Source organism: Pieris brassicae, chromosome 9 (assembly GCF_905147105.1).
Source record: "Pieris brassicae chromosome 9, ilPieBrab1.1, whole genome shotgun sequence".
NCBI lineage: Eukaryota > Metazoa > Arthropoda > Insecta > Lepidoptera > Pieridae > Pieris > Pieris brassicae.
In genome coordinates, this window is record NC_059673.1 from 8961168 (window position 1) to 8987283 (window position 26116).

At 33.6% G+C, this 26116-nt stretch overlaps 5 protein-coding genes across 8 annotated transcripts in view; 4 read left to right on the forward strand and 1 right to left on the reverse strand.

The window, feature by feature from the left end:
• LOC123714078 (neuroblastoma-amplified sequence-like) overlaps window positions 1-10289 on the forward strand; it is a 37091-nt gene extending 26802 nt beyond the window's left edge. For 2 of the 3 annotated variants that reach the window (XM_045668173.1, XM_045668174.1), the window contains exons 30-41: window positions 199-363; window positions 933-1093; window positions 1498-1685; window positions 2759-2895; window positions 4713-4802; window positions 5694-5819; window positions 6095-6271; window positions 6836-7089; window positions 7323-7449; window positions 8513-8630; window positions 9554-9676; window positions 9944-10289. In XM_045668173.1, coding sequence (XP_045524129.1) covers window positions 199-363; window positions 933-1093; window positions 1498-1685; window positions 2759-2895; window positions 4713-4802; window positions 5694-5819; window positions 6095-6271; window positions 6836-7089; window positions 7323-7449; window positions 8513-8630; window positions 9554-9676; window positions 9944-10234 — 1957 coding nt within the window. In that variant the 3' untranslated portion in view covers window positions 10235-10289. The remainder of the gene's footprint in view (window positions 1-198; window positions 364-932; window positions 1094-1497; window positions 1686-2758; window positions 2896-4712; window positions 4803-5693; window positions 5820-6094; window positions 6272-6835; window positions 7090-7322; window positions 7450-8512; window positions 8631-9553; window positions 9677-9943) is intronic. The other variant, XM_045668175.1, reaches the window with a different exon arrangement.
• A 311-nt stretch (window positions 10290-10600) lies between these two features.
• On the forward strand, window positions 10601-12782 carry LOC123714082 (28S ribosomal protein S29, mitochondrial). Its single transcript, XM_045668179.1, has 8 exons — window positions 10601-10803; window positions 10893-11106; window positions 11308-11400; window positions 11468-11613; window positions 11740-11900; window positions 12076-12217; window positions 12322-12414; window positions 12558-12782. The coding sequence occupies exons 1-8, from the start codon at window positions 10726-10728 to the stop codon at window positions 12744-12746; spliced, it is 1116 nt and encodes a 371-aa protein (XP_045524135.1). The 5' UTR covers window positions 10601-10725; the 3' UTR covers window positions 12747-12782.
• Window positions 12783-13623: 841 nt separating this feature from the next.
• LOC123714079 (dolichyl-diphosphooligosaccharide--protein glycosyltransferase subunit 2) lies at window positions 13624-18034 on the forward strand. Of its 2 annotated transcripts, none has more exons than XM_045668176.1 (10): window positions 13624-13805; window positions 14215-14393; window positions 14804-15072; window positions 15173-15334; window positions 15446-15593; window positions 15778-16214; window positions 16642-16789; window positions 16918-17065; window positions 17304-17531; window positions 17843-18034. In XM_045668176.1, exons 1-10 carry the CDS (start codon window positions 13793-13795, stop codon window positions 17989-17991), a joined length of 1881 nt encoding a protein of 626 aa, XP_045524132.1. In that variant the 5' UTR covers window positions 13624-13792; the 3' UTR covers window positions 17992-18034. The 2 variants fall into 2 exon arrangements, with proteins under 2 accessions (XP_045524132.1, XP_045524133.1); XM_045668177.1 differs by having other exon boundaries at window positions 14218-14393.
• A 1489-nt stretch (window positions 18035-19523) lies between these two features.
• On the reverse strand, window positions 19524-23045 carry LOC123714080 (ribonucleoside-diphosphate reductase subunit M2). Its single transcript, XM_045668178.1, has 6 exons — window positions 22858-23045; window positions 22550-22771; window positions 22155-22390; window positions 21818-22046; window positions 20172-20390; window positions 19524-19963 (listed from the first exon to the last, which is right to left on the reverse strand). Exons 1-6 carry the CDS (start codon window positions 22915-22917, stop codon window positions 19811-19813), a joined length of 1119 nt encoding a protein of 372 aa, XP_045524134.1. The 5' UTR covers window positions 22918-23045; the 3' UTR covers window positions 19524-19810.
• A 564-nt stretch (window positions 23046-23609) lies between these two features.
• Window positions 23610-26107, forward strand: LOC123714211 (alpha-endosulfine). The gene is made up of 4 exons (XM_045668403.1): window positions 23610-23831; window positions 24191-24236; window positions 24509-24622; window positions 24915-26107. The coding sequence occupies exons 2-4, from the start codon at window positions 24198-24200 to the stop codon at window positions 25104-25106; spliced, it is 345 nt and encodes a 114-aa protein (XP_045524359.1). The 5' UTR covers window positions 23610-23831; window positions 24191-24197; the 3' UTR covers window positions 25107-26107.
• Window positions 26108-26116: the final 9 nt, after the last annotated feature.

The window sequence follows — 26116 nt, forward strand, 5'->3', positions numbered from 1 at the left end:
TTTGAGTCTTACAATTGAATGTGTCTGTTCAATTGTTTTTCGGATAAAGACAGAACATTTATTAAATGCTTTTCGACAGTACCAAGTACCGTGTGGCTCTGTCATACGCTCTTATATAAAATATTATTTTGCGCAATAAAAGTCAACCAAAGACAAACATATATGGTAAATGTCTGTTAATGCGTGATTTTAATATAGGTCAAACTCTGAGGAACACGCGCGTCTGGCGTGTGGTCTGGCATTAAAGTATCGATTAGATTTGCTGGACGTGTGGCTTCATCATGTCGCATCTGATCCTACCTTATCACATATCGCACCTGACGCCATTGAAGACATCGCGAGGAGGCCCAATGCACACTCACGGTAATTGCAATAAAATATTCAAAATCTGATTTTTTTTAATTTGTATTAAAACGGGAACTCTAAATGTCAATGACTACTAAACTTATTAAGTACATTTTTGATGTAATTTATTTTAACTTATTTTGAGTAAGTTTCTATAACAATTTTTCAACCGGATTAAAGCTATTTGTATTATTATAAACTTATAATTATTCTACATAATTTTAAATTTTTCGACATTTCGCGTTATTTACAGCGTGCCTGGTCACGGTGACTGATATAATTATGTAAAATAATTATAAGTTTATAATAATACAAGTAGCTTTAATCCGGTTAAAAAATTGTTTTCTTTCAATGTGTAAAAAGTATGTTTTTATACTAAGTTTCTATAAGTTACAATTTTAACTTGTTTATATTGCCACTAGGATGTTCTGTTTTAGAATGTTTACTATTGCTATTAAACATAACGCCAGTGGTAAATGTCAAAGTATTTTGTTTTATCTAAATGTCAATACAACTAAATGATGAATGATATTAAAAAAAAAATTTTTTTATTCTTTAATGTTAAATATAAATCTTTTTTTTTTAAGAATTCGCGAAGTCCTATGGCCCGAGATAACTGGCAACAATTACGTGGCATTGATAAATTATTTTACATTACTCAAGAAAGTAGACGAAAAGGCGCTCATATTCGGTCTGAACGCAACTGAACATATAAAACTGCTGAAGAAGGCTAAATCCGCTTCGCCAGGTAAAATAAATTTTAAAAAATCAGTGGCGCTACAACTTTTTTAGGTCTAGGCCTCAAACTTCTGTATATGTTTCATGATCATTTGTCAATCTAATAGGCAAGTAGGTGATCGTCCTTCTATACCTGACGCCGCCGACTTTTTTAGGTCTAAGGCAAGACAGATCCTTTAGTAGGCACTTAATAAATAGACAGCCTTGGTATAACATGGATATTTTACGGTACAACAGAGTCGCGAGATTTTTTTTAATACGTTATGTTTTTATGGCATTCAGTTATTGTCCAAATATTTTTTATTAAGTAGGTTATAATTGTTTCGTCAGAAATGAAACATACTCGGTCTCTCAGATCTTCGGGTCTGTTTTATGCACAAAAGCACACGAGGGCTTATTTATAAAACATTTTAGAGCTCGACTATAAACTCCTGTTAGAGCAGCCATCGGAAGAAAAATTTACTTCCCACATCTTGAACATAATAAAACCGGATAACGCCGGGCTTCTCACCAAGTTTTTGAGAACTCTGCCCCCGGCCTTTAAGATTCCACTATCCGTCAACCAGCTGTACACCAAATGGCTTACTAAGTACTTCTTTGACGTAAGTTATTTTAACTTATTTCAAGTAAGTTCCTATAAGTTCTAATTTGATTTTCTCTTAGTCTAAAGTTAAAGTTTTTGATAGTGTTGGATTTTTTTTATCTTATCTAAGTTAAGATAATTTTAGGTGATCCATATATTGCGGTCACCTAGTTAAAAGAGTGTAGGAAATTAAACATACCGGCGCTACTAATTGTACGCCACAAACTATCGCAGTAATAAAACCATACGTAATTATTAATTACAATATAATTAAATAATGAATGTAAGTCTCTCACAAAAAAAAAGATTTGTAATCTTAATCAACGGTTAATATTCAACCCTGAAGTAGTGCATTTGAACTTTCACTATGCGTAACTTACTTTAAAAAAGTTTCTTCCTAAAGATTCATAGGAATACGGTATAATGCTACTTCATGACATCTCTAATAAAATGAATTTCAGCTCAGTTCTAGAAAAATTGCCCTTCCATATTCCGGCCTACCGGGCTCGTGATCGTGCTTTGTTTCACGTTTTTCACATCAACACCAACTATGCAAAAAAAACCTCCGTTTTGTATCGCACAGCCCTGTCATAAACCGCCAATATTAAAGTCAGCATAATTCTAAGCACACGCATTAAAATGTATCTTTTTCTTTAAAAAAAAATGTTATCTCTCATTCTTTTTTTTATCTTTGATTATTGTAATTTAATGTGTTCCTGTGTGTGTGTTTTGTTAGTAATAAATGTTATGTCTATGACTTGTTTAAGCTATCGTGGAATATGCTTAAAAGTCGTATTAAGAATATCCATAGCGCTGAATAACTTAAATCGTGAGCACACCACCACACCAAGACAAACTCACCTCACTTTCACACCATGACTCAACGCACCCGAATTTGCTTTAGCCGAATTAATTACATTTAACAATTTTATTGAATTTTTCCGTATGTAAATATTAGAACCTTTTTATATATGTATTATATATTCATTCTTTGGTTACATCTGTAGTATAATTGTTTTTTGTTATATATAATCTACGATGTTCTTCGTACTACATAAATAAATACTGTTATTAATAATTGAATATTCATAGGTACCCACATCGAACGTGAACAATAAGAAATGGATGCAGCAGTATCGCGAGTGTGTCAGCTATTTCAATAAACTTTCCAAAGACGATATCGTCACATTCGTCGAGAACACTTGCTTCTCACGGGACGGCATCGACCGGTAAATTTACGCTACTTTGTGTACATAAGAAAACTACACATTTAGTGTATCTCCATATGATTAATAATTACCAAAGCAATAAAGTTTTTTACGTATTATAAATTAAATTTCGCATTCATGCATTTAACATTTTTTACTGTTTTGGTTAAATAAGGCCGTGTTTTGCACAATTTCTTTACCACTCCTATGCGAAAAATGTAAATAAATAACAAAAACAAAATAAATATCTAGCTTACTTATAAGGGCTCATTCAGACGAACGGCACGCGCCAACTGCAAGCGTCGACAAACGTCAACGGCTGCCGCCGACACGTTGGCGTTTGCTGTCGACGCACAGACGACTGTCGTTAACGGTAGTCGACGGCAGCCGTAGTTGTAGCGTGCCACGACCGCCATTTTGTCAGTCGACTGCAAATAGTCCAAGAGTGCGCAAGCGTCGCGACTCGCGCGTCCACACAATGAGCTCCAGTGAAGAGATTGATATTGAATTGCTGATAGTTGCAGTAAAAAAAAGAGCTTGTATTTGGAATAATAAATTACGAGACTATAGCAAAAAAACAATAAAAAACAGGGCATGGGCGGCTGTGTGTTGTTGACATTCGAAAATAATTGAAAAAATTATTTTCGTTTCTTAGTATACGTGTATAGAGTGTAAAAAACTTTCCATCTTGTTCTCCGTACATCAATATTTCTTCAACCCATAATGAACGTGTCTGCCTTCTTCACTTTTGTCGGCGACGACGGCGAAGTAGAAGCAATAACAGTGTTTCTTCATCGGAAGCCATTTTGCAACTGGCTCCCTGTCTATATTAGTTACGTAGCACGCAATAACTGCAAGCACAAAAACCCATCGACGGCTGCCGCCGAAACGTTGACGTCTGCCATCGAATGCCGTTGACGGCAGTCGACGGCAGCCGTCGACGCTTGCAGTTGGCGCGTGCCGTTCGTCTGAATGAGTCCTAAAAGAGTCTTTCTGTAACACAATTTGCACTAGGACTTATAAATAATACAGAAATTCGACGACTTATTTTACCTCATATTGGATTTAAATTTTATTATATGTTTTGAATAAATTCGTAAAATTGTATGATATACGACTACTTGCATGGTTCGGTTAGAAAATATTTTCTGGGCAATATTCAGAGTCGACTTTGACTCCCGTATATCAAATGTTGTATTCGATACCTATAGCCTATACCTATACCTATAGCCAGTGGACTGAGAAATAAATATTTAAAATTATATGTAATAAATGACAGGACTATTTGTATAGTATATGTAGTGTATGTTAGAAATCTGCACTAGATAACTAAATATATGAGTGGTTGAGACATAAGAACCTAACAACCCTACGGGTCCCTAAGCCCTACAGATGTACCCTAACATATAAATAAGTAATGTCTGCACCAAGAGACGTAAGGTAACAGACGGAGCCCTACGTGTAGGATGAAAGTTTCATGGTAGTGGGATTATCTCAAAGCTTTCGGGCAGGCCGACCACGATAAAGGGGGATTCGTCTTGGGAGGAAGCGAGAAATGAATATTGCTCTATCAGCTATATAACTTCAGCAAGAAAGACGTGACGTTTAAAGTTACGTGATAACACAAATGTGTATATTATCTTTATATTCTTCAAAAGTCTGCAACACACTTGCGAGCCCTCTGGCATTGGTATCACTTAACATCAGGTGAGCCACCTGCCTGTTTGAATAAAAAATATTGACAATCTTCAACGGTCGTAAATGATAGATATTTTTCAAATGCAAAACTTAAAAAATAAATAAATTTAAATTAATTAAGGCTATTTTAAATTCTACAGAGTGCCAGGCGCGACTCGAATCTTGATGATAATGCAAGCCGTGGATTATTGTCATCAGGAACATGAGAACGAAATCAAAATCAATAAAAGGTAATTTTATGAGCTTTTATTTCTTCTTAAGCCGTAGCGATCCCTGTAGCATTATGAACTGAGGCGGGTCATAAATCATATTTATCTGTCGGTCTCGCTCGCACTTACAAGTCTTATGGAGAGGTGTGGTGAAGTTCGTAAGAATTGTAGAGGTGCATATCGATATCGAGATTATGTTAATTATCAATATAATTTTTTCAAAACCGTGGTATAAAACAAATTCCCCAGTGTTCGTTTTGCGTAACGAAGCGTAAGTAATTTAATAAGTGTCATAACAAAACATCTTACATTTATAGAAAAAAAACAACCCTTACTCGTAACGACCAATCAGGAGCCAGAGTGCTAATGAAGTTCGCGATGACGCATCGACCCCGCGTACGCAAGTAGCGATAACAGGTTGCATTGCGTGCGCATTCCTACTGTCAATGAATTTTTTTCGTAAGAAGGCCTCTTTTGTCTTCTCTCGCCTCCATTTCCTCCTAAATAAAAAGATTCACATGTCCCTTAGACACAAGGTGACATTGTACAAGATTAGGGTAAAAAACCGCCTTCACCGGGGAAGGCGAGGGCCATTACTTCGCACTTCGGTCACTCCAGTGAGCTTCCAACCCTTCAGGCGATTGACCATCCCGCGACGGCCCAAGCCGAGGTTCGAGTCTCACAGGAAACGCCCTTGCGCTAGCCGCGGGATAAAACGCAATTTCAGGCCGAGCTGAGCTGTAAAGGCCCTTAAGGCCAATACTCGCTATTGGCCTTAAGGGCCTATTCCGTAAAAAAATATCAATCACATTTATTTCGGTTTTAGTTTTTTTTTTGTTAGTCATCCTACTAGCCCTTTAATACATGTAATTAAAATTTAAAAAGGGTAATAAGTAAATAATGAATTTTCAGTAGTCAGTCATGGTCCCAAGTGGAGCAAGAGTTAAAAAGATGGGCCCGATTCCTCGAGAACTACCAGTCATCCACGTTACAAGCGATACGGAACAATATCGACTTAGCACCGGGATGTATCTGGCCGTAAGTTTTTATTAATTATCTATTTATTCATATATCATTGTTAATCAATACGCTGGCTTTCGGTCAGACAGATAGTTTAACGTGTTTGACGTTGCTTTATTTAAATCCAAATGCTAGCGATTTAATATCGACATTTAGTTAACTGTCTAGAGAATTAATTAACTCTCTGATTTAACTACTTTACTGCGACATATACATAATATTAAGTTTCTCAGGTAAATAAAATACAATTTTGTAATGAAAAATAAAGTTCTTTAAACATTAATGTGTTTCAGTGAGCTAGAAATGACTCATGGGGACGTAGAGAAAGTGTTGCCAGTAGCGAGTCGACTGGTTTGCCAATCGACAATAAAGGCGAGTGCTTTGGACTCTTTGCTCCAATGCTTGAATCTGAAGCTCGACGTGTACCAACTATTCCAATATGCCGCTGACAAATATCTTAATTGTTTAGAGTAAGCATATTTTTATTTACGGGAATGTAGTTTAGCAGTACATCTAATTAGGCATTTTTGACTAAGATCAAAGTTATTTGACCTCCTTGTTGAAAATAATTCGTACTTGTACCTAAATAAATCCATAAGAAGCCTGGTTATCCATATCACGGGTTCTTACCTAGTTTGGAAACCAGTCTCCCAATAACTTCTTAACTGTAATCTTATATATGTTGTAAATGTTATATGGGAGAAAATAAATAAATATGGGAGAAATAAATAAATGTCGTCCTAATGTGCTGTATTTAACTAAAAGGAAATGACCGTATAATAATGTTTATTTATTTGCATATGTTAAGTCACCAATATAATCTCGAATATAAATTTAACGACTGCTTCAAACCGAACGCTTTGGAGTAATCTGTTATGGGAGCTCATTTTTTTAAATATAAAAAGAAATATACAAAGACAATTTATTTATAGTTACAGGAAATACACATTACTTTACTTTACTTTTTCATGACTTTTCTGACATTTGTTCGAAATTTAATCAAACAAATGACGTATGTATTTACTTATTTTTAGAGACACACAAATACTAGTGTCCCGTATGACACAATATCACAAGGACGGCACAAAGTTTCCGGAAGATTTCCTAGACGGTGTCCTTCAAAAGTCTTCGCACTTCGGTCTTCCGCCTCACAAACAGCTCGGTCTACTGTCTTTGAGCCAAAAGTCGAGATTCCAAGACGCCAACGACCTGCTCAAAGTCGCCGCTTCCACCATTGACCTATTTCGAACCGAATGGCCCGACAGTGAATACGCCAAGGGTCTGACAGGTAACTTTATGTCTATAATATATATAAATTATAGGCATATTAAATAGAATTGGGTCCTTATAACTAATAAGGAACGAACTTTTTCTATTGACATGAGACAAAAACAGTTTAATTTTTTTTTTATAAAATATAATACTTTCAACCGATATTGAAAATACTCCTGACACATTAGAAAATTTAATCGGCTTAAATGCGGAAAATGACATTTTGATAAATTTAATAATGAATTTTAGATGACATGGTGTTAACAGAAGAAGGGCGAAACGAAGTGTTTGGGAAATTCCTACGAATGAGCGACACCTGGCAAAGGAAGAAGGCACTCGCCGATGTCCTCAACTGCTGGCCTGTCACTTTCAACAGGTCTGACCTCGTTTTTTATGTTATTTCTCATTTAGGTTAATCGAGCACCTTTAAATTGGTATCCTTTTAATGTAAGAAAACACTTTTTTACCGAATTGAAGCAATTTATTATTATAAACTTATAATTTTTTCCGACGTTTCGCGTGCTTAACAGCGTGCGTGGTCACGGTGACTAAAATTATGTAAAATAATTATAAGTTTATAATAGTACAAATAGCTTTAATCCGGTTAAAAAAGTGTTTGCTTTCAATGTGTAAAAGCTATGTTAACAAAATACAATACTATTAATATTATTATTTTAATGTTTCATCAGTATTAGGTGATAATTGAAGAAAACTGGTATACGGTAAACCCTCCTATAACACGGTAGTTCCGTGTTATATGAGAATTCAATCGAATGAACAAAAAAAGTGATTTAAATCGAATATAGAAAAAACTATGTTATGAACGAAACATGTGCATAAATCATAAATATCACAGACCACAGTACATAAATACAATGTGTGCAATTCCCACGTTATATATGGGGAATTACCTGAGTTATACGCGTAATATGAAAATGAATTATATGAGTAAGAGTTCCGAGTTATATATATGTAGCGTCAGGCCCCGACATTGTTAAGATAACAAACACAAAGAATTCTCCCAATCACTTGATTTATTCCAATTCTAATTTCAGTCTCTTAATTCAATCCGATTAATTTCAATACTATTTTAATAAACAAATTCAATAGGTAAAGATTTCAAAGGCTATTCGGTAATTACGTAACGTGTGCACCGGGCAATGGTCGATGAACGACTGCCTGAGTTGTGCGCGCGCGCTGCTTTATATTGGTTCTGTAGTGGGGATCGAGTGACACATCGTACGATCGTTCGACTAATCGCCCGTTGCACGTTGTTTTACAAAACATTGATAGTGGCGCCGACATATATATATATACTGTATTTATTTAAAATTCTGCAAACCTTTGTTACCTATTCGCCTTTGTTTTTCATTTAAGAAGGTATTAACACTTTCTAAATACACAAAACTTAGCCGGTATTAATAAGAACTTATTTCCAGTGGTGGCCGGAGCTTGCACAGTGAATACATTGAGAAACTACTAGAGAAAGTGTCTGAGTATGCAGAGAACTTGGTACTAATCAAACAACTACTCGGCAGACCGATACTTAATGAAATGGTATAGATATTTATTTTAAACATTTATTCTAGCTTTAAGGTTTGTGTTATATACTGGAAGTTTGCATACAAGATTCTAGAAAATTCAATATTGATATAGACTAAATAATTCAATAATTTACCCAATTATTATATGTTTATAAATAATAATCTTGTATATATCTGTGTCCATAGTTCAGAAATTGATAAATGTAATTTAATTACTTTACAGGACAAGCATTTAAATTATTAAGAAATCTAGCACTATTAAAATATACAACACTCTATATATTAATAAGTCATACTGAGCAAAAATGTAATTATCATTGTCTGATCTATGACCATAGATAAAATAAAACAAGTAATGTTTGGCATGGCAGTGCGCCCGCTCAATCGAACAATTTTCGGTAACCAAATTGGCAGACAGGCATTGTAAAACAAAAATATTTTGCAATTTCGGTACGGTTTACTAACTGCATATATAAATTTATCTGTATCCTTACATGGGACTACATGTAAGATTTGTATAATTGATATGGTTACGGTTGATGTTGTTAGGTTAGCTAATTACGTAATAAGTTAAGACCGAAGGTCCCTTAAGTAGGCACTTAATAAATAGACCGACTTGGTGTTACATAGATCTCACAACTATTTACTACTTTACTATTAAAAGTTTAAGAAATAATATAAAATATTTAGAGCGTACCTAATATTAGTATCACTTTACGGGATCTCAAAAGTTAGCTTTATTTAAGTATTTTTTAGTAGACCGTTTTCTTAAATGAAAGCTGGGTTAGGCAAATACCGTTACTGAAACAGTAAAAACCAATATATATTTGACGTAAGATCCAGAAACGAGACTTAGCGCTTAAATAACATAATGTGCATTAAGATTATCTATTCTTCTGTTTTTAATAATAATCATTATTTTTAATTGAATTATAGGAAGTGCGACATGTTCTCCGTGATGTAAGTGCTAATTCAGCAATTGGAGCTATGTGGGTGTTACTACTTACGAAATGCGACAACTTCGTGTCCATGTTGTATGACCTCATTGACAAGCACAGGGTATAGAAATTTTTATTACATAAATCACTTTTGTTTGTTTCACAGTAATTATAGGTCACAGTATATATTAACTCTATGCATATGTTTTAAGTTGAATAGGTAACGATTTATAAACTAGAATTTTTCCTACATATTTTTTTCAATTCTCAGAATGTACAGACAGATCACCTACTTGCTTACAGAGAAGCATAAAGATAAATAAAAATTATATATATAATTAATATATATATATTAATTGGCAGCACTTATCACATAATCTTATTTCAGGAAGCTTTGGTACATCAAAAAATTGGTGAGGATCTTATTAAGGAAATGTTGGAGCAAAGGCTTTTCGTAACACTAGTTTCGACTCCGTTGTACACTCATATGATAAACTACATACTTGGTGGAACAGCTGAGGAACCATCACTGTACACCGCAGAACAGGCGATCAATGATTTAATACAAGAACATTATTTAGCGGAAGCCGGACATCTTAAATTATTGTCTATAGGTGTCCCTATACCCTTACGTGGTTTCACGCAGGCCGTGCGGTCTTGTAGAAACGTGCTTAACTAAATCATATAAACTTTGTATAATGTATGTCTATTAAGTTATTAAATTATCGCTACGACATTGCTTTTAATAATTATTTTGAACCCAAAAATAATAATTATGCGTCGCTTGACAAATTTAAATGAAATTTCGTATTTGAGAGCTATGCAATTGAAGCTACGGAAACTGAAAACTGGGTAATTCAGAGCGGACTGCACTAATTGTGACTTCAAATATTTTTACGTTTATAAATTTCTTCTTTAAATAGGGCGGAAACAATGTTTTTTTTTTAAGAAAGTCATTATACACACACTACTGTACATCTTAACTATAGCAACACTATCAATGTCAAATATATAACGTCAGGCCAACAACTAACACAATAAGTCATGAGTCAGTTAGTTCATAGTCTGTAAGTTTTTTAATTTATAACCTCAAATTGAGTATTGAATTTATTTACTGATTTTTATTTCTTCAGAAAGAAGTGAATAATTAAAAATAAATAAAATTCCATAATGCTATCCCGTAACATACGGTATGCATGTCGACGGTATAGTCATGCTGTAACTTTCAGAACAACTGAATCTTCCCCCGTAAGTATTTCATATATTAAACAAACGTATTATTTATACCAATTTAAGTTGCATTTTATATTTAGTTTTCGATTTTTGTCTTATTTCAGACACAACAGACTGATAATCAATTCGGTTTATTCTATACAGTAAACAAAGATTTATGTAAACAACTTTATGGTCACGGTGGACTTCCTAAGTCTTATATGAAGCAGTCAAAAACCTTTGCTGAAACTGCAATAATGGTGCGACGACCTGCTTTGGATATAATCAACTGCATAAAAGCCACAGACTTAAATAAACCTGCCATCAGATATGTTTTATGTATCCTTTTAAAATTTGTTTTTTTATTCTGAAATCAATTTTCAAGCATAATATTTTGTTATGACTAAGAATAGTGAGTGAATACCTTTTGGAAAACGATGTCACGAGTAGATTGTGCATTAAGGTGTAGGTTTATAGAAGAAAAAGCTTCTGTATTGTCTTTTTACTTACTTTCCTTGACTGTTGTGTCTGATAAAATAGATGGTGAGGATGGCACAGGCAAATCTATGACTATTGCTCATTTATTGCACTATGCATTTGAAGAGGGATACTTGATTGTTCATGTTCCTTGGGGTAAGATATATTGTAGCATAATAACATAATATGGAACAATGTATAATACTACATAAATAAATTCCAGTTTCGGACTGGTTGCGACGTGTTTTACGTCATAAGGAAATGGCAAATTCACTTACTCGTGAAGGTCTTGTAGACCTACCTCTTGATGCAGCTGCTTGGTTGTTGCATTTTAAAACTCAAAATCAACACTTATTGAAGTCACCAGAAGTGAGTAATTCAGCAATGGCTGATCTAATTTTAAGTACAGATTGTTTTTATAATTATGTTCTATTTTTAAAATGCATTTTTAAATTATTGCTTTGTTTAATAATAATAGAAAATTTGCCTTTACAGTTCATTGTATCGAAGGAATATGTTTGGAGTAAAAGAGAGAAAACGGAAGCTGGTGCACCATTACATGAACTTGTTGAACTGGGCATTGCCAGAGTAAAATATGCATGTGATGTGGTTGATGCCATTGTTAATGAAGTTAAACTCCTTTCAAATTCTAAAAAGTATGATAGTTGCTTAGCTTTTAAATTAATGATTTATTAGCCTTAAATTCATTTAGGTTTATATATACAAAAAATTGTTGACAACTCTTTGGTTTCATTCGAAATTTCATAACTGAAAACTATAATATTATTGTAATCTTGTATAATGCTTAAAATTTATAGATTCTTGTTTTAGGTGTAAAACCTTTGTTGCTGTGGATGGGTACAATGGGTTCTTTAATCCTCTGACTCGTCTAAAAACTCCCACAAAGAAAAAAGTTGCACCAGAAGAGGTCACGCTGACTACATCTATTTTGGAGCTTACCAAAAATGACTGGGTAATGTTTAATTTTAATATAATATCAATATTTTAAGAGTTTGCTCTTGAAAAATATATGTTATTGTTGGTTTGATAAGTCCATTAAGATAACATTTTTTTTAGACAAATGCTGTTATGGTGCTTAGCGCAGACTCAATCGCAAATCCCGATGATGACACTAAAAATTATCTGCCACAACATTTATTATATAGAAAGGTTTGTAATTTTGTTAATGTATATGTGTAAAATAGTATTTCATGAGTACTGAGGTTTCACACATATGTTATATACATATTAATTAATTTAAATTTATTATTAATAGAGTATGAGGCATAACATAGTACTAACTTACTTTTCAGGGCTTTGATCACTTAGATCCCTTTGTTCCAGTAAAAGTTGACCGTTACACTGATAGAGAATTTCTCACTTGTGCAAATTACTACAGGGACAGGCTCTGGATAAGAGGACCACTGGACATGGAGACAGAACTTAAGCTTACTAGTGCATGTAATCCATTTAAATTTATGGAACAGTGTGCACCATTATAAATTATATTTATGTTAAATATTAAATAGTTGTAAATAGTAAGTTTTTTATTTTAAAAATTACACATTTTCTTTATTCTTAAATGTTCATACACAAAGTATATATATATATATATATATAGTTAAAATAATACAGTTACGTGTTTTAGCAATTTAATCGAACATAATATCTACAGTGCATAAGTTAGAATAAATTAGACATTGTATCCAACAATGTGACGCTTTCCAATACATTCTCCGACATAGAACCAGAAAAGCACTTCAGCTCCAACCAAGGTGTTGAGTGTAGCCTGTTTTACAGTTTGCTGCTTCCATGCACCAGACCTAGCACTGGACAATAATTTACTAATACCAGCTTTAATCTGAGGGATCTCGCTTAGCTTAGGAGGTGCAAGCTCGACCTTGGCGTATTTCATAAAAATTGCAAATTTAGGTCTAGCTTCAGAGATGGCCGCTGTAAAAAATAAGATAAATTAAAAATTATCCCTGAATAAGAGAAGTATCAAGATATAACCTGCGTTATTACATAACGTATGTCTTAAGTGTTTTGATGAGATATACAAATACATACTGTTAATTAACGACGGTATTTTAGCTACAGCTCCAGCCATTTTCAATAATTAATTTAAACAAGTGAACACTAAAACTGCACAGTACGGAAAACCGTGAAACGAGCCCTTTTTGATTTCGGAATATTGAACTCGAATTTTAAAATGGTTTTGTCAGTCAAGTGTCAAGATTTAATTGACAAAAGAGTATTATTTTCTGTGGCGAATGTCGATTACATAAAAACGTCAAATTCTGCTACTCTAGAAATTGGAAGTTCCATAGCCAATTTGCTACGTTGTCTTTTTATGTCATGCTAGACGTTAACGACTACAGCTTGTTGATAGTCAATAAGTGACAGCTATTGCGGTTCTCTGATCGTCTACCCAGAGAAACGAAATTATTATTTGCCGGCTGAAATTTGTTAAAATTAAATAAATTTAGATGATTAAATAATAAATAAGAATTAATATTGTTTTAGTAACCTATTTTAATACTTCAAAATGATTTTTAAAGGTAAATATTATCCAATTTTAGGAAGTGATGCTGTGTAACTGCCCTCGAATACTTGCATTGCTTACAAAATATTAAAATATAACAATTACAAAGTACTCGAGTGCTACTATTCATTTATAATTGTGGCAATAGTTCAATAATTTCACCATTACACATACACCAAATACTCTATTCTTACGATTCAATGTAAATGTTTCGGGACACGTCATGTTACCGGCGGTTTATTTGTAGGTGTATTTCTGAGGTTATTATAAAAGTTAACTTATTTTTTTTAATATAAGAGATAAAACGACTCGCTTTTACATTTCGATTATTTTTCTGAATTAAAATGCGACGAGAAATTTGCACCCAAGGTTTCTATAATCACGTTGCTTGTTATATATATAAATAAAAGTTTATATATTTTCAGTAGCTTTGGCTTTCATTAGCACTGTGGCAGCATGTTCTGCCATACTTCAAGGGACAATAGATGTTAATAGACTACAAGGCATATTACAAGAAGGTCTTGGAAGTAAAGATTTGAGCTCTATTTACTATTCAGTCAAAGGACTGAAAGAAATTAATGCCAAAATTCCAGATATTTGTCAGGTATCTTTTTTAAATTTATTTAATAGAAAGCTGCATTAGAAAAGTAAGAGTCTAATTAAGTTGAATGGATTTAAATAACTAAGCTTCTTGTACACAATAATGTGAAAGTGTGAACTAGCTCAGCTTAGAGCTGTTTACTTGGCTGATCCTATTAGTTCTTATTACTGCTTTTGCACATGAACATCAAAAAATTACACAATTTGTTTGTGACTTCAATATCTTCAGATTGTATGTTAAATATAAGTGTACTTTGATTTTGGTGACCATGATACAATTTGCACCTTAGGAAACTTTGGAACTTACCCAGGCTTATAACATTGGGCCTTAAAATCAAGTTTTTTACCATAACACACATTTAACATATTATTTTTTATAAATATTTACAATCCTAAATTAGCATTGTGTTGCAGGTTATTAAATCTGCAAACTATGATTTAAATAACATTGAACAAATATTCTACCTTACAAATGCTGCTTCCCTTTCTGGGTGCCAGAATTTCTTAAAACCTGATGTATTAACTGCCCCAGCGAGGACACTAGACAAGAAAGATGTTTCTCTTATAGAGATGTACCATGCAGTGTATTCTCTTAAAGCAATTGGAAAAGGTCAAACATTTGAAAAAGAAGAGGCCCTTAAAAATCTAATTCAATTATTGAAGAAAGATGACACGCCAGCTAAGTAAGCTCTTATAAAATTTTGTCATATAAAAGTTCCATCAATACCAATTTTATAGAAACATTATAATGGTCATTATTCAACTTAAAACTATTTATTGCAGTTATGGATATGTGTTTGCTTTATGTGAGCATATGGGATGTGAAGCTTGGACAGCACAGCACTCCGAAGGAGTGTTGCTATCAGCTGACGAGAGTGACTCCAAATCTCTTCACTTTGAAGGTGGCCTCCCTGTTACTTCCTTCCTTTTAACAACTATTCTCAGGTATGACTTGAATAGTTTACTTTATGGTTTTAAAAAGTAAATATATCACATGGAAAGGTAATATTAATTTTCCAGCTTTGTTCTGTTAATGCTAACTTTTAAACTTTATAGATCATACAAAAGCCTTAAGAAGCCAGCCCCACTGACTTTAGACCAGCGCTACAAGTTTGCCACATACTTGGTGTCTAGGCGTTCAGTGAACACTCCACGTGGGGCTGCCCTATTACTAGAAGCTGCTGTAGCAGTTGCTGATGACCAGGTAGAACTAAAAAAATATTTTTTGAGAGTTGGATATTTAGCCAATTTACATTTACAACTTGGCACTGGTGACTCCAGGAAAATATATCTATGTCAATTTCTTCTTTCGTCTCAGAAGTGGTTAGATACTTGTTATTCTGCATGTCATAAGATTATATGTCTAATAGTAATTTGTTATATTTCAGCCAACTCCAATCAGTGTAGCATTCAAGGACAGGAAGTACATCACCTCTGAATTAGACACCATTGAGTTCTCTGTCACTGACATAATTGGCAGGGCCATCTCATCCCTTAAACCGGAGGAAGTTGTTGCACAATCTGGCACCAGATTGGCTGATGATGTAGTTGTTCTTTCCAAGCAACCTTTAACTCAAAAACAAAATGATCAAACAACTTACATCCTCAATCTAAATAAAATTAAAACACAATATGGCATGTACAAAATCTCCTTGGCCGCGGGAACTAAATCAGCTAACTTTAATGTTGCTGTGTTGGGTGAAATCCAATTGGGTAATTTGGAACTTGGTATTGGAGATGTCGATGGAACAACCAGCCCCAAGGTGACTACTCTTGCCTTCCCCAATAAACTTACTGATGTACTGCAGGCTGATCATTTACAGAAGTAAGTAACTCCTAATAGCTTCTTCTAATTTTTTATCATAATCTATTAATCTATATGGCTAATTCAATATATACCTAAAGTTTTAATTTCTGAGCTTCGTTAGTTTTATACTTGAAAAAAGTTGAATTCGTTTGTATATGTTTCTTTGAAAATATAGTTCCTTCATGGCCAACAATTACATTTTCTGTTTGGTGTTGAATATTTTAAAAAATACTCATTAAAATGGTTGAGCTTTATTTGATAGTTTAATAAGGTAGAATCAATTCTACAAACTGAAAATAATATCAAATGGAAAATTAGTTCATGCTGAATATGAGCATGTAGTTTATCTATATTTAATGTAATAATATAAATTACACTTGTGAGAGCCCTGAACTGTAAAGCATGCCCTATTTTTATACATATGTGATGAACAATTTTAACACAGGGTATCATTGAAGTTCAGTGTAAAGGACAAATGGGGCAAGCCAGTCTTAGTTCAGCAGGCGTTTGTGCGAGTAGCTCCATCTAGTGGAGATGATGAGGCAATCTTTGTTGCAGAACCTGACAATACTAAGGCTTATAAGGTTGACTTGGTGAGTGACAGTAATTGTATACAAATATTTTTTAATTAAGTATGTGTTCACTGATAATTTCTATATCTGAATTATTTTGAAACCTGCTAAACTAGGATTTTATCTGATAAAATAAATATTGTTTTCAGAACGTAGCAGCTGTTGGAAAGTTGGTACAGCAGAAATCAGGTCGTCACTCCTTAAGCGTCTACCTCGGTGATAGTGCTGTCTCCAACCCATTGCTCTGGGACCTCGGGGAGATAGCATTTAACTTTGGAAAGGATGCTGTAGCTATTGGTGATTGCAAATATTTCTTTGTATATAAATAAAATTTCTCCAAAAATGATTTATGTATTAAAATTATGGAAATTGACTTTTACTGGGGCAATAATTTCATTCTCTGTGATATATAATTATACATTTACATTTTGGGTTTAGTGTAATTTCCAAAAAAAACTCAGTTGGCATCAATAATGCATTAATAATTTCTACATAGAACGAAGCCTATCTGCCATTTGAGATATGATATTTGTAGGTGAAGATAAATCCCGGGCCAATTCGGTCAACAGAGGACCATTACCTGAGATTTCTCACAAGTTCCGGGAGCCAGACGCACGTCCCCCGAGGCTGGTCTCCGATGTGTTCGCGGCCGCATGTGCCGCGCCCTTGCTTATCTTGCTCTTGCTCTGGGCAAGGATCGGAATCAATTTCGGAAACCTGCCTTTTACACCGGCTGCGCTCGTCTTCCATCTTGCGCTCGGAGGTAACGTTCAACATATGACCTTGGTCATTCAAATGTCAGAGATCAGATATTCTGAATACTACTTGATCTGATAACCTTCCCTTCTAAGCCCCTTAAAGAGAGATGGACACGTTAAAGTATGTAGTTGCTCGTTTTCTAAAAGTGGTAAGTGTATGCTGTCTAGTCTGCTGTGCGGGTCTCGACACATGACTCCTATTCCAAGTAACTATAATCATGTATGCGAAGACAAGCTTTTTCTGAGATTTCTCAATTAGTTATGATATATTACATTCCAAAAGTAAAATTAACATGTAATAAATTGTATCCCACAGGTTCCCTGGCGCTGTACGGCTTATTCTGGCTGCAGCTTTCAATGTTCGCGACGCTGCGTTATTTGGCGCCTCTTGCGGTTGTCACATTCCTTTCAGGTCACAGCCTTCTGCGCCGCCTCGCGCAAGACAAGCAAGACAAGAAGCGCTAGGTGCTCTAGACTATTGTAGCAATTAAATAAATTAATATTCTTATTTCTTTCTCTTTATTATGCTCCTTACTATTTGTTTATTTATGTATAGTAATTTCGGGTTCTCCAGATCAAGTTTCTGACTCTGTCACCGAGGTGATCCTGCAGGGTCTGGAGCATTATTCCAACCCAAACGCTCTTGGAAGGCGACTATCGACGAACTTAATTAAGCATATAACTCGGCTTCTATGACCTACAAACGGGACGTCACTAAGGCAATGTCAGAGGACATTCGGATTTGGCGAAAGATAGGCCCGCCTTCCTTCGGGTATCGGCGCCTTCTCGTCTTATGCCAAAGTTATCCATGGGAAATTCTGTCAGTCCTGCATTCCACTACTGCACAGGGAATATAACTCGCTGGCCCACGCCGCGAAGGAGAAAGCTGATCTTAGCGTCGGGGGAAGGCCCAATCGACATTATTGCGGTGTGATACTTCCATGTCTAAAATTATATTCCGGCAACGTGCTATCATTGGTCATTAAACATTTAATGAGAACACTTTTTTACCGGATTGAAGCTATGTATAATATTGCATGTATAGCTTCAATCCGGTAAAAAAGTGTTTTCTTTATATGTGTAAAAGCTATGTTAACAAAAGACAATACTACATTAAACATTTATTAGTCGAACTAGCCTGATGGCATCTCCCAATTGTTCTGTGTTCTTGTGCTCCAGAATAGGCTTTTGCGGTACTTGTACTCGCTCGGTATTATTTTGAAAAGTTGCGGGACAACTATAATACATCGGATCACTAAAAAGGGCGATCTCTCTTAGAGCGAAATTAGGCAACTCTACACTGGCCGTGCAGGTATTTCTCGATCAGTGTACTTATGTCTGAAATGAAAAGTTGTACATGGAGTTTCCCACTGGGGTCAACTTAATCTAGTCCAATCCAATTTAACCCTAAAAAGAATCAAATTTCACATATCCAGGCCACCGCTCGCAACTCTATAAAGCGCAAATTCCAGGTCCAGTACCGTTGTAAAAAAATTGGACTTAGCTAATATCCACTTAAACCTTTTTTTGAACGTGAGTTAAGTTCAGTGGCAGTCGTAGGGATGTTCAAATGTGTTGCGACCCTAGACTAACAAAAAACGAACTTGACTTTTTATTAAAGCTAAGGCTGGAAACAGTGCCCGGAATGCCTAGTGTTACCTACAAAGAATATATGAGTGTATGCCTCCTATTAGACATTAACTAAGACGATAATGTTATAAAGACAATTTAAGAGTATGGGCAAAACTCTAGGACTCATTTTGGCTTCAATTGTGCAATGTTTACCCAAATTTGGTTTGTGCTTATAATTTTTAAATATAATGTATAAATGTATGTAACATAGTTAAAGTTAGATTACATGACATGTTTGGTCATTCTACCTAACTAATAATAAATATCGATTTATAACCTAGTGAATCAAAGGAATAAATAAAAAAAAACAGTTTTTATAGAGACCCACTCACTTATCACAGGAATAGGAAAATAAAACTACAATAAATTTAAAATCTTATAATCTTTATAAAAAGTCTTAAGTAGTATATATCACAACAATTATTCTAGTTTATAAAACTCTGCAAACATACAAAACATTGCTCACAAGAATCACTTCAAAACACGGTTTGAGAATCAATTCCATTATGCTTACAAAAATGATAAATTATAGTACATAATTACTCTTACGAAAATAAAATTAGCCTAGCTTATAAATTAAATACCAGATAGGACTGGTAATTTGGTCAATTATTCGATGTTTTAATACTGGAATTAGTCTATAAATTGTCAATCAGAACTCTGCATCCAATGTAAACACATTATCGTTAGGATTTGACATGACCCCCCACTTTTGGTACTCTCCGACCTTCTTTTCAAAGAAGTTTGTTTTTCCCTCAAGAGAGATCAAATTCATGAAGTCAAATGGATTCTTAGTGTGGTAGTGCTGTAAAAATGATTGTATTAATTAAAGGCTTAGGCTAGGAAATCTTAATTCTAAAACAATATCAAGGCAATTTTAATGCAAATACCAAATTATTGCATTGTTAGTTTTGAAACTAATAAAGAAAGTAATGCGGCGGATATAGGTCATAATTAAACTGATGAAATACAAAAGCAAGGCAGAAAAATAAAGGCAAAATTATACAATTTACCTTTTCTCCGATAAGGTCCACAAGAAGCCGGTCAGCGACAAACTGAATATATTCGGACATGAGGTCGCAGTTCATGCCCAATAGCCTAACTGGTAATGCGTCAGTGAGAAACTCCTGTTCAATAACTACTGCATCACGAATTATTTTCAGTACTTGCGATGGAGGAGGTTTTTGAACCAAGTGCTTGAACATTAGGCATGCGAAGTCAGTGTGGAGGCCCTGTAATGTTGTTCATTGTGATATTAGCTGAAAGTGACTTATACCTCGTGTCTAATATATTATATTATATCCTTGTGAAACATGAGATAATAGATTTCTAAAATATAAAAAAATGGTGAAAAAGGTAACAATTGTATTGCAACAATTTTATCTTTTTTTTGATAAAATAACATTAAAATGTATTATATTAAGTTTCAGTCTCATTCTGAATGTTTTAATATAATTAGACATAAATGTGAATTTAGTTATCAATCGGTACTTGAAACTAAAGGTTAATAAAGAGCATAATGTAACACACTTGCAATATAAAGCATACAATAATACAAGTAGAATAACACGCGATAGACCACGTTTTGGTACCGTTATCTGTTATCACAAATGAGGAAAATCTATTTCCTTATTAATAATAGAAATTACTGATTACACTTGGATAAAATTGCATAAAGACCTGGGAAGAAACTGCTGGAAAATATTGAAATAATAACTTTTTTCGACACGATAATATTTGGAAAAGTAAGGTTTCGTAATTGCAGTGCAGTGTTGACCTAGTGGCTTCAGCGTGCGACTCAAATCCCTGAGGAACTAGGTTCGATCCCCGGACCCCGGAATGGACTTTCTTTCTATGTGCGCATTTAACATTCGCTCGATTGGTGACTGTCGTGAGGAAACCGGCATATTTTAGACCCAAAAAGTCGATGGCGTGTGTCAGGAACATAAGGCTGATCACCTACTTGCCTATTAGATTTAAAAATGAACATGGAAAAGTTGCAGAAATCTGAGGCCCAGACGTAGAGGTGGTAGGGCCACTGATAAAAAAATTAAACTAAAAGGTTGCGATGTCGTAAGCATCACTTAGGGCTACAATATGAACCGAATCCCATGAGATAATTTGTAGCACAAACACTAGTTTCACATCTAAAGATGTTAACAATTGAACTTTGAACTTTGATCTTCACAAGTCACTTAATAAAGTCTGGAGAACAGATGTTTTAGTTAAATAGCAGGTGTTATTAAACTTAATGTTATTATGTTAAAGCTTGGGGAGAATGCCGAGAATTAATGTACATGAATGATAATATGTGATTCAATTTCCAATGGTTCAATTCTCATTTAAATTACTGATAAAATTAAAACGTTTTGCAGCTATAACTGATGGTACAGTAAACATAAGTTCAATGACTTGTATAAGTAAATAAAATATGTAGGTCAAGCATCAGACAAGAATCAGCAAAGTTTACTGATAAACTAATACATTTATCATTTGTTCACTAAATATACATCCAATTAGAATTCCTATGAAAGAAAAAGAAACATATGCATGCATATATAAAAATAGGGACTGGACTATCAAACCACAACTCAATAGACCAAAATAAAAAAAAAGGTTATCAAGAGTTCTTGTAAAATCCTATCTATACATTACATACCTCATCCCTTGAAATCATTTCATTGCTGAAAGTTAGACCAGGCATTAGTCCTCTCTTCTTCAGCCAAAAGATTGAAGCAAAACTTCCAGAGAAGAAAATTCCCTCAACAGCAGCAAATGCAACAATCCTTTCACCAAATGTAGCAGATTTGCTGGCTATCCACTGGAGAGCCCAGTCTGCCTTCTTCTTTACACAAGGAAGAGTCTCTACAGCATTGAATAAGAAGTCCCTAAAAATATAAATACTGTAATAAATTTCTTTTTAGACTTGAAAATATAAGATATAAGAATAGTTAACTTAGCAGGATAAATGTAACTTGATGAAAGGGCAATCTTACCTCTCCTTAGGGTCCCTAATGTATGTATCAATAAGTAGGGAGTACATTTCTGAATGTACATTTTCCATTGCAATCTGGAAACCATAGAAACACCTAGCTTCTGTCACTTGTACCTCTTGGGAGAACCTTTCAACCAGATTTTCATTGACTATGCCATCTGATGCAGCAAAGAACGCCAAGACATGCTTGATGAAGTGCCTCTCACAGTCCTTAAGACTGTCCCAATCAGACAAATCCTAGTAACAAAAAAAAAATATTTAGTCGAAAAAGCATGCTTAATTTACTCAAATAGAAATTTACTTTTTAACTCAACCAAAGTAGGATATTGGCTATTGGCTTGTGAGGTAAATTATTAAGAAAATAAGTAAATATAGCAGAACAACGCAAAACAATACCTTCGATAAGTCCACTTCTTCAACTGTCCAGAAAGAAGCTTCTGCTTTTTTATACATTTGCCATATGTCCGGGTATTGAATAGGAAACATAACAAAACGGCGAGGATTTTCGCGTAATAGCGGTTCCAGTTGAGGGTCGAATTCTACCTTGTCCGTCTTTTCAACATCCATTGTCTCAACAACATTGTTGTTACGAGAAGTCAGCACATTTTTCACAGGAGACTAAATAAAACAATGTTATTAATAAAAAGCGCATGTCTATGTGCTACGTTACAAAACTTTGTGTTTGCTAAACTAACTTTACTTACCCTAATGTGCACGTTGTTTATTCCGTCGTTAAGATTTTCTTTCTCGTTTAAATGAGCCATGATATTAGATTAAATATGAATTCACTAAAATGTAAAATAAATGAGCGTGCGTGATATTCGGGACACTTATATGCGCGAAATAATCAACCGCAAGACAGAAATTACGTTATCCGTAATAAAATAACAAATGTCATCTCAATTTTGGAGGGAAATAGAAATCGTTCGAGAATAAACAAGAAGTTAGTAAATACATAGTATTAACAGTAAGGATTGTATACTATTAAAAAGATTCTCCGATGTTTTAGACAAAAAAACCATTAGAATTAATAATACTTGCATTTAAATTAGTTTCTGTCAATGAAATATAATTAAAAAAACTTATAAACTCTCTCAGCTTATTATCAGCATCTATGGTTTTTTCGTTATTTCTGAACAAATATTCTTCTCTTGACATTACCGATAGTATTTGAGAAAATAGTGGCGGGAATAATAATTATATTTCATCCATTCGAGCAAATCTTTTTATTTATTAAGTATACTGATTATGATTCAAATGTTAATCTATTAGTAGTGATTAGTGTGGCCTTCTAGTTATTTTATTTAAGAATTTCGCTTGTACATGTTTTACCGCCAAATGAGCCTAATTCCCTATTGGCTATTTAGTAACCATAAGCAATACAAATTAGAATTTCTGTACAATTGACATTCATTTGTCAATAGGTTTTAATCTAACAAATAACAATTGACTTATGGTTTGAAGTTTTGAACGCCATATTTTTTGATGCATGATTTCTTGAAAGTTAAAGACGAACAGCCGATTTTGTATAAAATTTATCAGACGTTCCATTGTCGAATTGAAAATCTGATTCCTTTGTTTTACTACACAATTGATTAAGTTATCATCGTTAATTTATAGATGTAACTAGTTGACTATATAAGGACACGCGACATTGTCTTTCTTGTGACCAATCAAGGTAAACAACTTTTCGGTAACAATAATATTTTTGATTTTTTTGAACTTAAAATTATTGTATCATTATTACAGGTAATGTATAGTTTAAAATAACCAAATTCTTAAAATTTTACTTTGTAACTTGTTTAAATAACACTTAAATGTATAATCATTTTTTTTTATTTGTTGAGGGTATATGCATTCGTGAAATTAAGAATTATTTCATTAATTTAGTAATAATAGGATGCAATAGAGGGTAATCTTTTATATTCTAGACATGCAATATTTTGTTTTTGTTGTTTAGTAATGGTCTTGGTTTCACCTCATATTGCATGCTTATAAAAGTTTATCTAAAATATCAAACAGTTTTCTTCTTCTTAGATACACAATGAGTGACACACCAGACCAGTATGATCCCCCAAAGGATGTAAGTTATAATTGTATAAAAATAGCCCTACTTCGAATAGTCCAAAATCCTTACTGAAAATATACAAGCACTAATCATAGAAGCTATAGTAATTAGGTACCAATTGTGGTTAAAGTTATATAAATATATAATTCTTTAAAACTTGGTAATTACCAGTCTAACCAGTATCACAATGGTACATTACATGTTCATCTTTAGTATTTGTATTTTTTTGGTTATATAGTATATTCATTAACAAACAGGTATTTTTTTTACTTATTAATATTATCTAGCCCCAAGAGTTGGAAAAATTGGAAGAAGCAAAACTAAAGGCTAAATTTCCAAATGCAATGCTAGGAAGAGGTGGTTCACATTCTGCCTTTTTACAGAAGAGACTTGCAAAAGGAGTAAGTAGATATTACTTTTTAAATGTATTTTTTACTTACTCACTTATATTTACTTACTGTATTTAGTTATTCTGTGGCAAAGATACTTTTAAGAATAATCATGGACAGGTGACACAACCTACAATCTATTGTGACTAAAACAAGAATTATTCTTGTACATGTTATCAATAATTTAAATTTTTGGTTTAAGCTACCAATTATTAACTAAACAAGGTTTGTCTTAAATTATTATAATGAACTGGTTATAAGATTTGATATTGACTAATCTTATTTTTTTTTTTAATTCTTGCAGCAAAAGTTCTTTGATTCTGGTGACTATCAAATGGCTAAGCAAAGGCCAGGAAACTTAGCTGCACCATTCAAGGCACCAGCAGCACCAGCCAAGCTGCCAACAGGAGATGCTATCCCTACGCCTGAGACTGTGCCCTTACGGAAAACATCCATAATTCAGCCAAAATACCAGCCCTCCAGTCAGACATCCTAGCCTTGCTGTCAGATCAATATTTTGGCCTCATAGATGTGTAACTTGCATTCCAACTCCATTGTGATCATTCTTCACTTGTATACATTGCAATGTTCACCAATAACAATGGTACAAGTGATGTAATGTTATTATTGTTACATCATAGTTTTTAATAAAGATACTTTTTTCTAAAACTATTTATCACAACATTAAGTTGCTTACATTGAGGCCTTATTATTTATGAGACATCTTTTCTGAATTGCTTTCACACTGCACTTTTTCATGTAATGTTGGAAATGAGACAAGTGTTTAAAACAACTGTTATATTTATGTATAAACATTTGTTAAATGCATGAGTGGGTGAGTGATAAAAATGTGCTGTTAACATTTAGTTCCTCCTGCTAAGTTACATGTCTTATGCCTACTAACCTTTAATAGTTAACAGTAACCTATGTGACAGGGATCTGAATTTTCTACTAACATTTGTTATCCATGATCACTTTTTAGGTGGCTGTATGTTATATTTAAAAGTAGTGTTGCCATAGATTATTGATAACATTAATATAAAAAAACAAAAGTGAAAATGAATACTTTTGGCAGTTCATCCATTTATTGTATTAAAAAGCATTTTTTTAAATATTGACTATTTCCAAAATATAATTATCAAAGCCTGAACTTTATTGTAGTCCATCTATAATTTCTCTATTGTCATTGTATAAAATAATGATTTTAATATTTCAATTTGACTATGCAGATATTTTAAAACTTAATGAATATGTACATTACAACACCTTAACTCATTTAGCGCTCATTCATAAAATGGTGCTATACATAATAGCTAATTTTGGAAATATGTGCAAAATCATTAACTACATTATCATGGATAAAATGTTTTAAGAAGAAATTTAGACTTTTGTTAAGTTAAAATGTAACACTAGACTTTAAAAAGCTAATTGTAATTATGGTTGTTTTCATATGATTTATATCAAAATCCTATCACTCAGCACGCGATTGATGTAAAGAATATTGAG